Here is a 15,494-nt window from a genome sequence, read left to right on the forward strand (position 1 = left end):
AGATTCTCATAAGAATATGTAAATGAGGAAAACTGACACCCTAAAGCTTGTTCAATCTCAGGAAAACAAAGTAATTTTCTAGTCCTCACAGCTTTAAAGAAAACTAATATCTGATAAAAGAAGCTGGAGGGCTTCTATACTCTGCACTGCTCCCAGAAGAGAACTGGTCTTGTGGTAGCAAGCATGACTTGTCCCCTTAGCTAAGCAGGGTCCACCCTGGTTGCATATGAAAGGGAGACTAAAAGTGTGAGAACTATAAGATATTCCCTTTAGGGGATGGAGCTGCACTGGCAAGAGCATCTAGGCTCCAAGTTTCCTCCCTGGCATCTCCAAGATAGGGCTGAGAGAGATTCCTGCCTGCAACCTTGGAGAAGCCGCTGGCAGTCTGTGTAGACAATACTGAGCAGGATGGACCTATAGACTGACTCAGTATATGGCAGCTTCCTATGTTCTATGTTCCAGTTCCATTTAACCTCATATAACCCATCCCATAATGTTCTGGCAGGGACATTAGGAGGAGACACTGACAGATGTTGGATGAAAAACTCCATGCACTGCCTGAAACAACCTCTCTCTTCAGGCTGCTCTGGTTAAGAAGATAACATCAAAACAAACCTTATCACATGCTGAAACAGCATCTCTGAGCAAGGACGCTTCCTCCTCCCTCACTGGCCCCAGGGTCTCATTTCAAAGAAAAAGTTAAGATTAGAACCCAGAATGTTTAACACTTTCTCTGCTGGTGATTTTAGAAGCAACATCTAGCAAGCACATTTGGTCCACAGCATTTGTTGTCCCACCCTCCACTGGCCAACCCAGGCACTGGAACTGGATCTCCTTGACATTTTTGGTTAATTCCTGAAATCACGGTTGCGCCAAAGGCCTTGATGGAGACCAGGATCCTAGAATGCCAGGAGCTGCACAGACGAAGCTCCTTTTGAAGGAGCCTGCATCGTAGGCACTGTAGACTTGGGTGAGAATCAATCAATGAGGAAGACATGAGCCCAGTCTCAAATGATTTCCATTGCTGTTGCAGCACACCAGTTCAATTTTCTGGCCTCTCTGCTGAGGCTGCTCACAGAGGTTTAAATATTAGCAAAGACGCTCATGAGATGTCTGAGATGTTCTTTCTGCTACCAGACACAGTGAAGCCAAGGAAAATCACTCTGGTTGAATTCTTTCAGGATTTGCACCCAAATCCAAACATCACTTAGGTAACCCATTTTCCTTGACTCGGGGATTCCAGCTCTCATAATGTTCAGGACATTTTCATTGTAAAAGCTAATTTTTGCCAGAAAAGCTTATTTAATGTTTCATTAGAATGACAAATTTAAAAGACAGCCATCTCCATGGTCACCATTTTTAACTCTGGGAAGTGTCATCTGCCATGTCCTCTGGAGAACAGCTTAGTTCCCACTTATGACCCAAACAAAAATGATTACCACTGATAACCTGTCTCTTAACAAAGATGGTCTTAAACAAAGATGGTCTTAAAGGCCTGGTCTTTTTAAGATTGGGACTTCTCTGTGAGACTTTTCTCATGAGCAGCCAAGACTGGGCTAAGGCAGCCAAACCTGGATTTGACTGCCTGTGAAAACTGCCGAGAGGCATAAAGCTCCCAGCAGTACTTCAAAAGCAAACCCGTCTAGGGAGCCCATCTCTTAAACAAGGTTGAGGGAGTGAGTGCTCCCTTAACCCTATTTACCTGACTGTGTGTCAGCCCTGGCTGCTTTCAGCTGGTGCTCTCCACACTGATGGGTACCTGCCTGTTGCTGAGGGAATCCCCACAATGCACTGCACACTCTTGTGGTGCATTGTGGGATCTCCAGAGGCTGGGATGTGTCATCTGAAGCTCAGCACTGCAGGCATGCAACGCAGCTTGTCTGGGAGCACAGTTCATGCTCTCAACTGAACAATGGTCATCTGGGGGGTAGGTGAGTTTACCAAGCCTTCCCCCCATCCCCCGCCTGCCCACCTGCCCGGTCATGTGAACAACCTCTGTGGCTGCCCCAGGACTTTGGAATGTACTCCCTGTCAAAATCAGAGCTTCTTCATTTCTGACTGCTTTTTAAAAGACTCTTAAGACACACTGTTTTCTCAGGCTTTTAATTAAAATTGTTTAATTGTTTTATCCTGTGAAATTATTTTAACTGTTTCAGTTTGTGAATTGTTTTTGTTTGTATATTATGAACATGTTTTAATTGTTTGCTTTTATTTTTAATATTGTAATTTGAATTGTGTACACCCCCTAGGTGTCCACCTTAAGTGGCGCAGCAGGGAAATGCTTGACTAACAAGCAGAAGGTTGCCAGTTTGAATCCCCATTGGTACTATATCGGGCAGCAGTGATATAGCAAGATGCTGAAAGGCATCATCTCATACTGTGCGGGAGGAGGCAATGGTAAACCCCTCCTGTATTCTACCAAAGAAAACCACAGGGCTCTGTGGGTGCCAGGAGCTGAAATTGACTTGATGGCACACTTTACCTTTATAACCCCTATAGATGTATATATCAGGTGGTAGATAGATAGATAGAATAACATAAGCCAGTAGCAGATATCCAATAAGTAATGCTTATCAAAAGCCACATTTTGTTTGAGTTGAAGATGACTACTTTTGATATTACATATTGTTTTAACCATACTTACATATTTTTCAAAACACCTTTGAGATGAAAAAATTAAAAAGGATTAATTGGTGGAAATACATCAATTTTTTCACCTGGCTGTATGTTCACTCCTGTTTCTGGAATCCTCCTCATCTGCATGTCAGCAAATTTGATGTACTCATATTCTGGTTCATCATTCTCATAACTCCGGTCAGCAGCCACCGATTCTAGAAAAGATATTTCAAATATATTCACAGTGCTACTGTGACCTTTGAGGATGAATGGTCTTGCTACACATTCCCAAGTTTGCATTTTTGCATGCTATCACTCAGATAATCATAGGTGGAGCCGGCATGGGATAACAGAGAGTCACTTCACACATTATGCTTTTTCTACATGGGCAGCATTTCTACACAGGAAACATCCTCATCTGCAAATACTAAACTGTTCACATCCGTTTATGTTTTTTGGTATGTACCTGTGTGTGCATTTATCATACATGACAATCTGTCTATGAACTATTGTGCTCTTTTCTATGCAAAGGATTTTTATTTATGAAATTGGATGAGATTTGTAGCAGCCCTCAGGAGCCATACTGTGTGTGTGTGTGTGTGTGTGTGTGTGTGTGTGTGTGTGTGTACTTTTTTGTATACTGTAAGTTTCCCTTCAAAACATGACAAAGCTGTTAACATGATAAGAGGCAGGTATTGGTTAGGCTTGTGGATTTCGATTCAGGTACAAAACGTTTTGTGCCCGAAAATGGCAATTTCAGAGGTTTTGTAACCAAAACAAAATCAAGAATTAAAAAACAGAGATTTTTGTTTCCAAATCGAAATGACTGTGTTTCGGACTGAATGCTTTGTTCTTTGGGAAAGCATTGCAATTCAAATTGACTTCTCTGACTCTCTCCACTCCAACTGAGGCACTGAGTGATTAGCAGAGGATAAGATATGCAAAAACTGTTGAGCATGAATAGTTTAGTTAAGTGTTGTATTCAGTGTGATTGAAATGCAAACTGACCTTGCAAAGGGATTTGGAAGACAACATTTTGAGACAGAAATACCCAAATATCTTTGGGAGCTCAATGCAATTCCAAAGCTCTTGCTAAAAGCCATGGTATAAATTGTGTGGAGAAGCTTTTCGAGAAGGTGGTTAGGAAAATTCTGAAATTAAACAGATGTTTTTTCCAAAGGTTTAGAAAGAATCTCTTGATTTGTTCAGGGCTCTTTTGAAGAGCTATTTTGTTTTTCTTCTGATTTTTTAGTTATAGTGGTGTGTAAGTTTTGATGCCCAAGCTGAGCAGTCTAATGTAATGTAGGCCACAATGTAATTTGGTGGGACATGATGTCTAAGCCAGGGGTTCACAACTTTTGCCACTGCAGGGACAGGTCATCCACATGGGTCTACAGGAGACAAAAGGAGGGGGGTGGGAAACACACCTGTCAATCTATTGACATCCCCAGGAATCTTAGTTGCTTCTCTCTTTCTTGTAACTGTGAGCCATGGTTTTGCACTTTCTTAAATGCAGTGATTATAAATCTCAACAATTCTGAACAGTAGGCTAATTTGTTTGGGCTACGGCTCACTCCAGTTCAGTTAAATGAACATTTGAAGTTGTTCCATAGTACCAAGGCAGTTTTATTTTATTTTTTTACATTTTATATCCTGCTCTTCCTCCAAGGAGCCCAGAGCAGTGTACTACATACTTAGGTTTCTCCTCACAACAACCCTGTGAAGTAGGTTAGGCTGAGAGAAGTGAATGGCCCAGAGTCACCCAGCTAGTATCATGGCTGAATGGGGATTTGAACTCGGGTCTCCCTGGTCCTAGTCCAGCACTCTAACCACTACACCACGCTGGCTCATTGGTCATTCTCTTAACTCTTTCAATGTGTTTATGTGGGGCTTCAGGGGCAAAACAGTGGGTTGGGTGGCAGTGCCCCAAGGGTGGTGCACCCAGATTACAAATAGGGCAAAGGACTGATTTCTTAGGAATTTTTGAGGTTTACGCATCTTTAAGATTTTCCCCCATAGGGAATAATGGAGGTTTCAGCAGCCCCATAACTCCACCTAGGGGGCACTGAGATGGCCCAAAGCGAGTGGTGTTGTAGTGCACAGAGGGTGTCAACCAACCCCCTAGATTGCTAACCCATTTGGGTACTGGGCTTTGTTGTTTCTAAGGTGTTGAGTTTAGATTCTCAGGTAGCAAATGAGATTTTTAATGAAAAAACATGAATCCACTCTCATATGCTACCAGAGAATCTACTCTCAGAACACCTCTAGAACAAAACCTTGTACTTCATGGGTTGGCAACCCATGTGGGTGGTTGGCACCCTATGTGCACTACACCGCCACTTGCTCTGGGCCACCCCAGTGCCCCTCAAGTGGAGTTATGGGACTGCAGAAACCTCCATTATACCCTACGAGGAAAATCTGAAAGACACGTAACTTCATTAATTCTTTAAAAATCAGCCCTTTGCCAAATTCCTCTGAAAAAATTGTGGTAGCTTCCTTGCACCAACTGGGCACTATCACCAACCACACTCCACTCTGGGCCACCCTTTCCCCCCACCCCGCGTGAAGCTATACTTTTCCTGAAACCAACATCATACCCTATGGAGAAAATCTGAAAGAGGCATAAACTTCAAAAATTAACCAAAAATCAGCAGTTTGCCCAATTCCTTTGAAATTCTTGTGGTAGCTTCCACTCATTGGGCACTATAACCCCCACCCTCTCTTTTGACCACATGACCCATTTTTAAATCTGAATTAATTCAGATTCAGATTCGGATTAATTCGGATACAAAACAAAACTGGGGTGATTCGGAAGGCTTAATTTCGGACAAAATACAAAATGGGGTTGATTTGGATTTGGTACAAATCGAAACAGAAAAAATACAAAACGCACAACCCTAGTATTGGTTGTCATGTTGTAGGACACTTCACATATCCATCTGATGATTTGCTGGTCAATGACCGAATAAACTTATAACTCTCCATCTGATGATAGTCACTCTGGCATACATTTACTGGATGTCTAAGAAGCAAAAATATCTTAACCAAGAAGTATCAATACATTTTTAACGGTGTTTTGGGCTGCCCATTGCTGCTTCAATTACTTTATTTTACTTTTTTAGTGTTTATAGTTCAAATAGTTTTTATAATATTAGTTATTGTTTTTAGTAATGTTGCATGTCAGCTTGAATATTTCATAACAGGAGGCCCATAAATAGAGCAATCATTCAGTGTAGTAGCCCTCTGATGAGCTTATTTTAGCCATGTGATGATTTCCTCTGACCTATTAAATCACTAAGTGAATCATCAGATCCACTAGTTGGAATGGATTCCCATTCTGCTCTTCCGGGAGCTGGGAACCCAGGTTGATCTGTACAAAGGGTTATGGAAATCATGTGACCATATTCCTATAGTGCTGTAAGCACTGCTGTGCCTGAAGCAGGTTCCCAAATGTTTGCCTTAATCCCCACCCTGGGCTTTGGTTACACACAAATCCAAAGGACCACCCTACCTACTGTGAGATGACATGCATGCAATGGATAGGGAAGTATAAAATAGATGTTATCCCTGGTTTAAGTGACACTCTGGCTGGCCTTCTGCCCCACTTTTCATCTACCATCTTAAGATCGTGTTTTGTTTTTTCAAAATGCAACATTATTTTATTATTACATAGCTTTAGGTGAATTGTGCACCTGGACCATACTGCATCTGGACTAGTGCCTCTATCTCCACATGATTGTTGTGGCACTGAAGCTATTGGCTTCAGCATGAACATCCAGCACTTTGATACGTCAATGTGTTTACCAGCAATATTAATTATTGATTTATTTGATTTCTATACTGCCCTTCCAAAAATGGCTCAGGGTGGTTTACACAGAGAAATAATAAATAAATAAGATGGATCCCTGTCCCCAGAGGGCTCACAATCTAAAAAGAAACGTAAGACAGACACCAGCAACAGTCACTGGAGGTACTGTGCTGGGGGTGGATAGGGCCAGTTACTCTCCCTCTGCTAAATAAAGATAATCACCACCTTAAAAGGTGTCTCTTTGCCCAGTTAGCAGGGGCAATAGAGAAGAACATGACAGCTAAGGTTTTTTAACTGACAAACATACTTGTGTTGATTTGCCTAAAGTTTGCAAACAAAACCAAAAAGAACAAATGCAAGCAAACACACACACACACACACACACAAACACATGGCATAGCAAGGTTGAAGTGGGCCCTGGGGCAAAAAATGAAGATGGGTCCTTGTAACATTTTATACCTCAGTTTGAAGCTGAGATGAGTCCTCCAGTCATGAGCCAGCAGCATGCCAGTAAGACAAGGAGGCAGGAGGGGGGGATGTGAAGAGCAAACTGGCACCGCTCTCCCTGGGGCCCAGGGACATTAGTCTCCCCACTTGTTCAATTCTCTCTCTCTCTCTCTCTCTCTCTCTCTCTCTCTCTCTCTCTCTCTCTCTCTCTCACACACACACACACACACACACACACACACACACACACACACACACACCAGCCAATATATTAATTTGTCTGCAATGCAATTGTGATGGCTTAAGACCTAACCAAACAGCCACACTATAATGTGTAAGTGCTGCATGGCGTGGAGAATTGTTACCCAGGACATAATGGGTGGAGGAGTAAAACTCCCATGAGAAATAAGACTTACCCAGCTAAGGCATTTATCCAGGAAAACTTGTTTCTTTTTTATTATATGGTCTTAACACTTAATGGGAGGTTTAGAGTACCCCTTTGAGAAATCCTTCCTACTCTCCCCCTGTTACCTGTTCTTGAAAGTGCTGAGTGCACTCCCCAGGGGTGGGGAAATTCCTCTTCAACGATGTCGCTCCTGTGTTCAGCTTCATTCTGGTAGTTGTCCATGGCAGCGGGAGGCTGCGTCTATAATCGTTCTCAGGATAGATGCTACCCAGGAACCAGCTGCTTGTACTTCCTTTTTATCATATTCAGCTTCCCTCAACTGCCTTAATAGTGCTTTGAGTGTGGGTGTATCTTCTTGTTTACTTGGTAACAGCTTGAAAGCAGAATGGCCAAGATCAGGTACATGATTTCAGCAAATTGGCAAGAGATAGGCTTGTGACTAGCTGAGGATGGCTGGCTTGTTCAAGAAGTGGAGGCATGCAGGGCAGACCTTCTACAAGTGGACTAAAGCTACACACTGATGATAGGACTGGATCAGGCTGCAGGTCTTTTGGAAAACAAAGGGGGCACAAGGCAATCTTATGAATTAACTGTTGTGCTAAAAATTATAATACACCTTTCCTGAATTCTACCATTCCATTCTATGTTTGTATGTATACCACACTCAGCTGGAAGCAAGGCAGTTGCCCAGGTCACCTACCTTAAGTGGCCATCGAGCTGAGCTTGGTGGCTCACTGTTTGTTGAATGTACAGTCTGCAGTGAGCTAATGGGAGAGGGGAGCATAATGAGGAAAGAGCTCTCATCTGCTTAATTTCTTTCTTATGGTAAGAGAGAGAGAGCTGGGTTGGGAAAAGGGTGGGGGGGGAAGCACCATTCCTAAAGAACTTAAAGAGGTTGGGGGGAGGCATTTTAAAAATGAAGCCACAGCAAGGGACAAATAGCTAGCTTCAGTCTTCAGAAGAGAACACCATGTTGCAGTCCTCAGGGTGGGGAGTGGAGAATGGGGAGAGGGCAGGGAAAGGCAAGAGAAGGGAGGGGACAAGGCAGCAGAATGGAGGCTGTTTGGACAGGCATGTTGGAATTTTGACAGAATTCCATAACAGGGGCGTACCATCCGTTAGGCAAGGGGAGACAGTTGTCTCCTGGCCCTCTGCCTCAAAGGGCCCCCCGGAGGACAGTCACGAACACCTGACCCCCGTGACCACGTGATTGCAGCTAGCCACCCAGGCGGGCCACGCAATGGCCAGCCACCTTGGTACGGTGAGGGTGGCCATGGGAGAAGCTTTCCCTGGCCTTCAAGGCAAGGCCTTAGCAGCTGCACCTGTGCACCCTCTTTCTTCTGTTCTAGATAGGGGCACAGTGGTGGGGCAGGTCAGCAGCCACCTGCCTGCCTCGTGTGCACTGTGAGTAGCAGGGAGGTGCGCGCAGGAAGCTAGGCAGTGGCGACAAATTAGGCAGAGGCCTCTCCCCACCCTACTACATAATTATTAGTATTTTAACTGGAAAGGGTGTTGGGCCAAAAACGGTTATGTTGCAGCATCCCTGAGGTCTTGGTTATTTTAAGAGTAGGAAGAGAGAAGTGGACCATTGCAAAAGGAGCAAAGGAGGGAGGAATTTGGTACGAAGGGTGCCAGGGATTGGTGAGAAAGGAGGTTGGTTTGACGAAGTTGCTTGACTAAATGACAAGAAGAGAATAAGAGCAGGCAGAGTGGAGCAAGAGTTGAGCCTGGAGAATATAGGGATGGTAGGAAAGGAACCAGGGCTAGGGAGTTTGTTAAGGGTAGTAACAGTAGGGATACATCTTCAAACATCATGTAGTTAGAGCTGCAATGTGTCTACAGTCTATAGTTGATGTTGTACCTGTTTACAGATAGGAAGCAAAGGCTGAGAATTAATTAATTTTCCTACATGATTCAACGAGGCTTGGCTGAATGAGAATTTCCTGACCACATTAGCTTTATCCCAGGTTTCATCTGTTTGCTATTTTTGCCAGGACCACTTTATTCTCCAGAAACAATGAAGAGTCTTGTGTCACACCTTAAAGACTAACACATGGATTAAAGCACAAGTTTTCATGGAGTACAGTCCCACTCCAAGCTTGGTACGCCCCTGACAACAAGAGATAATTTTGTCAGAGTTCCACCTGTTGGTGCTCCCAGCTGTCATCATGGAATCCATTCTGATAATCCCCAACACAGGGCATATTGGGTCGGACATGTCGGAACCATCTGACTGCACTATAGAGACAGGAGTACATGAAACCATTTTCTCTTGTCAAGACTGCCCCCTTGTCAAGTTTAAGCTTTCCTCTTTGCCAGAATAAAGTCAGTCATACCCTGGACTGACTTTACCCAGCCAGACTAACCACTGAATCCTCCTGAACACGAAGGACTATAAAGGCTTCCTGTTTAAGTGAGGACTTTGCCTGGGTAACATGGTCCTCCTAGTTATAGTGTATTATTGTTGGTTTTGATTCAGTTCTGACTTCTGGCTTGCTTCCTGGTAGGAAAGGCTGATGTAATTCATTGATAGGGGTGTGCACAGATTGCGCGTGATGGTTCGGTCCAAATTTGGACTGAACTGCCACTCCGTGAACCAGTTCAGTCGGAGTGACCAGCTGGGCTGGTCAAACTGACGAACCAGCTCAAACTGGTTCAAAGCAGTTTGCAATCAAACTGTTTGAACCGGTCCGTGCCCACCCCTACTTGATTCTGGTTCCCAGTTTGGCCCCTGGCCCTGTCGGGACACATATCACTGGTGTAGGCATGACAACTGTATGCAACAAATACTTATGAGTGATTCATCACATAAAAATGCAGAGAAGTCAAAACATAGCAAACTCCTTTATATGTTGTCACTTATTTGTTTATTTTATTTCTTTAGTACATTTATATACTGCCCCATACAAAAAAAAGTCCCTGGGAAGTTCACAATATAAAAATTTTCCTTTTGAAAAGCCTCCTGACTCTGTTTGACTCCCAGTGGTATGATGAACGTAAAAAGGCTTTTCTTAAAGCCTCGCTTTTTGGTTTTTCTTTAACATTTGCTTGGTGATCTTGCAAGGCATTGTTCTTTGCACCCGCACCATGCTGTAAGTTTTATATTGTCAGCAGAATGTAACATGTGGGGCAGTGTTTTGTTTTGTTTGTAAATTTCAATACAAAAATACTCAATACAAAATACACAAAAATTTGTTAGAAAATAATATTTTCTAAACAATCCTGTCCACACAGCCATAAGAAAATATTACCACTTTCATAATACCAACTAAGTATAAACATTAAAATCCATATCAAATTTTATCTTTCAAAAATCCAAAAGTGGACCCCACTGAGTACAGAAAAAATTATCTTATTTGCCTCACTTCTTTCAGTCTTGTACATTCTGTAGTTTCGTCATTTGAACCACCTCCCAAACCTTTTTCCACCATTCAGCAACAGAAAATCAGGATTCTTCCAATGTCTTGCAATTATCATTTTAGCCACAGTCAAACGGCCCGATGATAAAGTTCTCAGTCTACAGGGGATATTTACAAAACATTCCAACAGAACTACTTCAGGTGAGATATAGATATAGATATAGATATAGATATAGATATAGATATAGATAGATAGATAGATAGATAGATAGATAGAGAGAATGCTTTTTGTTACCACTATTCAGCCTCATTTAAGATTTCTTCACTTCATGAGCTGAGCTTCAGTGAGGCGGGGGGCATTTTAAAATCTTGTCTCTGGGCCCACTCCAACCTTGCTACACCCCTGAACTCCTTCCAAAATTTCTGAACCACAGGGCAACTTCATAACATATGGGAAATGTATCTGCATTTACGAGACCCCTCACACTTCCAACACCTCACAAAACACTTGTTATATATCTTATTAAGTTTTTTCTAAGTGTCATGTGCCATTTATTTGTTTGTTTGTTTTATTGTTAAATGTATATACCACCTTTCATTAAAAACAATCCCAAGGTGGTATAAAACTTTCAGAAATCCTTCTTTCATATTAATACAAATAGTATTCATTACTTGGCCACTGAAAATATAATCCCACTCTTATCTCTTCTCCTAATAAATTCACCCGTCTAGTTTTGAAGGACTCACTGAGGCTATTCACACACATGTGCAAAACCAGGCTAAGGGAGCCCTGCTCACTCGGTTTGGCACATGCGTATGAACCACCGGGATCAGGCCTGATCTTGGCAGCAACATAGTGGCTGCCACCCTTTAAACAGCCACCCTCTAAACAAGATTAAGGGAGTGAGAGCTTTCTTAACCTCATTTTTTGAACCATTTGGCAGCCATGTCTGCCACATTGCAAGGAGCCCAGGGAGGGTAGGAGGGGTCCTCATGATGCGCTGCACACTTGTGTGGTGCATCCTGGTAGTTCTGGGGGCTGGGACAACACATCCTGGTCCCCAACCCTCCCCACTGCCTGGCCGCGTGGGTAACCTTCGGGAAGTGTGCCCAATAACACAAGAGGGATCATCTGCGGGGAAGGTAAGTTTAACCCACCTTCCCTGCAAACCTCCCTCTAGCCCTTCTCTGTAATCGTGAGAAGAGGCTCACTATGTTGTATTTCATGTTCTAACAGCATATGATAAAGCTTCATCAACATTCCTTTCGTTGATGTAGCAGTTTTCTGCAAACTTTCAAAAACGGTGTATTCAGTTCTCAGTTGTCTGTCTACATAACTTCTTAATCTGATATACTGGAACCAATCCACTGTCTCCCCATCCATTCTTTGAGTCACTTGAATTTTTTTTTAAAAAAAATTGTTCTGAAAGACATCTTTATGTCTGGCTATATTATTGCAGACCCAAACTGATTCTCTACCTGCAATATTAATGAAAATAAAGGAACCTAAAAGAGAGTTTTTGCACTTACAAAACTTTTACATTTCCCCCAATTTTGCATTACCTCATAATATATAGTTGTCATAATACACCCTACTTGACCTCCTATAAGGATGTTTACCTGACCACAGTAAGGAATCCAATGGTTTCTTACATGCATTTTGTTCAATAACTTTAAAAGGGTGTGTGTCCTTCGCAGTCTTCCATTTAAGAACCTACTTGAGTCTCATTGCTTTATAATAAAGTATTAGGTTTGGTGCTGCAATGCCTCCTCTTTTGATTGCCTCTGCAAAGCAGCAAGCAAAAGCTGTGGTCTCTTATTATTCCATAAGTCAGGGGCATACCATTAATGAGACATTAATAATGTCTCCTGGCCCACAGCCTCTGAGGGGCCCACCAAGGTTCTCTGTGACTCCCGTTTTCTCTTTTGTCAGTTGGGAGGAGAGAGGCTGCAGCAGCAGAGAAAGGAAACAGCCCTGTTTTTCCCCAGCAGCAGTTGTCTCTGATTGGTCCTCCTCATCTTGAGCTCCTCCACCACTCAGCAACAAGTTGCTGAACTAAGGACAGAGCTTAACTGCCTGGGAGCTAGCTGTGGAAATGAAAGTCAAACAAACAACCCTATCCATGTGTTTTTTGTGTGATTTGGTTTTTTCCCTTGTGCTTCACACATTTTTGGTGTGTGTGTGTGCATGAGAGAGAGAGAGAGAGAGAGAGAGAGAGAGATAGAGATTTTCTATCCCCAACTGAGAGCCTTCCTTTGGGTCTGCGTGTCCCCCCACAAGCCCTTGTTGGTGCCTGAGCTATTTTTACTTTTTAAAAATGGATTTTAAATGATTGGGTTCTTCCCTCTAAGTCCTCACTCATGTGATCTTCCCCTCAGAACTTGCAATGAGTCATTTTCCTCTTTGTGGAAAAGAAAGAGGGTGGTGGTGGCAGGGGGTTGTTGTTGGTGTTGGTTGAAAATATATTCAAAGCTGGGCTGGGCGCAGAGCATTTGTGCCTCCAGCTGGCCCACCCACTGCTGCTGTTCCCCCACACCACTACGCTGGCATGCGCGGCTTTCTGGCTGGCTGGCCAGCTGATAAGATTCTGCCCTCCCCACCCACTTCTCAGCCCCCCTTGCTTTCTGGCAGGCTGGTTGGCCCAGCCACTTCATCCCCTCACCCCATGCTTTCTGACTGTCCGGCCGGCCATAAAGCTGGCCTGCCACCTCCTCCCACCCCCTCCTCCTAGAGGCCAGGCCAGGCCAACCTGCCACCTCCTCCCGCCTCCTCCTCCCAGTGGGCGGCCGCGCCAGGCCAGGCCACCACCACCTCCTCCAGCCGACCAGCAGCTGGGCCATGGCCATGACAGGCCACTTCCTCCCACCTACTCTTCCTGGCATCTGGGCCACGCCAACCCGCCACAGCCTTCTCTGGCCAATCAGTGGCCAGGGCCAGGCCCGCCCACCACCACCACCTCCTGCCAATCAGCAGCAGGGCCAGGGCCAGGCCAGCCTGCTACTGCCTCCTCCGGCCAATCGGCAGCCGGGCCAAGGCCAAGCCAGCCCGCCACCACCTCCTCTGGCTGACCAGCAGCTGGGCCAGGCCGGCCCATTGCCACCGCCATTATCTCCCATCCCCATCACTATCCCCAGGCAGCTGCTCTGACGAGAGCTGCCATGCATGGGATTAACGACGGGTACATTTAGGAGAATTATATATATATATGTTTTTCAACCAAACAAGTTCTCAAAAAAATGTTCCTTGCTCCCAGAATGGCTCACAATAATTGAGGGTTGGGGAGAAGAGGAGCTAGCCTAGGAGTCCTGGATTGTTTGCTAATTTTAAACTGGTTTGCCTGGATTTCCCTTCACCTACCTTTTCAAAATGAAAAAGTAGTAGTAGTTGTTGTAGTTGTTTGTTTGTTTTTTAAAAACCCTGCTATGCTACATCTTTGACAAAAATTGTTAAGCTTGGAACAGAAGCTTCCTTTGGAGACCACAGAAGGGGAGGAGAGCTGGTCTTATGGTAGCAAGAATGAATTGCCCCCTTGTATTTCACAAAGTTGATACTGTTGTATTATTTGGTTCTGCTGTTGTTTACACCTTGTAACTGTAGTCTCCTGTCTTCTGTTAGTCTGCTACACTATATTACACGTGTCCTTAATGTTCTTCTGCAGCAAAGACATGGGGCCAGGAGAAGGAGAGGAAGGTAGTGAGGGACCCATTTAAAAATCTCGTCTCCGGGCCCACTCCAACCTTGGTATGCCCCTGTTCCATATAAAACCAGTTACTAATTTCTGCCATTCCTTTAGCTTCTTAGCTGGAATTTCCATCCACAGGACATTCTTTAATATATACAAATATACATGTAGCAATCCTCCCTATCCAGGAGATATTTAACTTAGACCAGTGTTCTTGCTCCTTTTGTAGTTCTTTCCATAGCAAAAAACATAGTTCGCCTCAAATAATTCATTTTTATTCACTGTTAGATATTAACCCATATATCTTTCTTATAGGTATCTCTGACCATTTTAAGTTATAACATTTAGCTACCTTTTCTTTAACTGCAAAATTAAGTTTACTGATAGCAATTCTGTATTAGACGTTCAATTTGTATCCTGATATGATCCCAATTTTATCCATTTTTGTAGTACTTTTGGTAAAGTATCCTCTATATTCATCAAAGATAACAATCAGAGAGATTTTAAACTTTTGTCCTTGCACTTTAACTCCTTTTATTTCTGTATCTTGCCTTATTGCTATGGTAAGTGGTTCTATTCCTATTTTCTCATTTATTGTTTATATAACCTATTTTATCAAATATTGCAGGTAGGTCATTAGATTTTTATACTCTTCTCCTTTTATCAGATTCTAATATCAATTCCACTCTTAAGGTAGCAATGTTCTTTAATATTGCGAACTGTGTTAGGAAGCAGTTGATAAAAATTTGAATGTGTTTGTGTTGCAGATTATTGGTTTTTGGTGTTATTGTATAGTAGGTTAGTGTTACTGTATAAGATTGTGAGGTTGTTCACACCACCTTCAAGTCAGGTGGGGATGGCGGGGAGTGGGGGGAAGCAGGAGGCAGGATAGCACCTCTGGTCCTCTTCTGGCCGCATGGCTCACACGCTGATATGAGCTGCTCTCCTGAGAGCTGTGTGGCCATCTGGAGGTCAGGAAAATGCAGCTCAGGCTCCAGAAATCCCTAAAAGCACTGTGTGAGGGAGCTCAGTACATTGAGGGATTCTCCTTCAGCCAGGGGCTGCAATATAATTTGGAAGAAATGAAATTTCTTCTTACATTATCTATATAATTAACCAACAATTTATCTGCACAGTTGCCTTCTAAAAAACCCCAAACACTTTAATTTATTAAA

General features: G+C 43.4%; 1 protein-coding gene across 1 annotated transcript in view; it reads right to left on the reverse strand.

Annotated features, from left to right (window-relative positions):
* LOC128346596 (C-type lectin lectoxin-Phi1-like) overlaps window positions 1-7,526 on the reverse strand; it is a 28,896-nt gene extending 21,370 nt beyond the window's left edge. Inside the window, exons 1-2 of the mRNA XM_053300043.1 lie at window positions 7,403-7,526; window positions 2,718-2,831 (exon numbers count right to left, since the gene is read on the reverse strand). Coding sequence (XP_053156018.1) covers window positions 2,718-2,831; window positions 7,403-7,499 — 211 coding nt within the window. The 5' untranslated portion in view covers window positions 7,500-7,526. The remainder of the gene's footprint in view (window positions 1-2,717; window positions 2,832-7,402) is intronic.
* Between the last annotated feature and the right edge of the window lie 7,968 nt (window positions 7,527-15,494).

The sequence above is a fragment of the Hemicordylus capensis genome, chromosome 2 (assembly GCF_027244095.1).
Source record: "Hemicordylus capensis ecotype Gifberg chromosome 2, rHemCap1.1.pri, whole genome shotgun sequence".
Lineage (NCBI taxonomy): Eukaryota > Metazoa > Chordata > Lepidosauria > Squamata > Cordylidae > Hemicordylus > Hemicordylus capensis.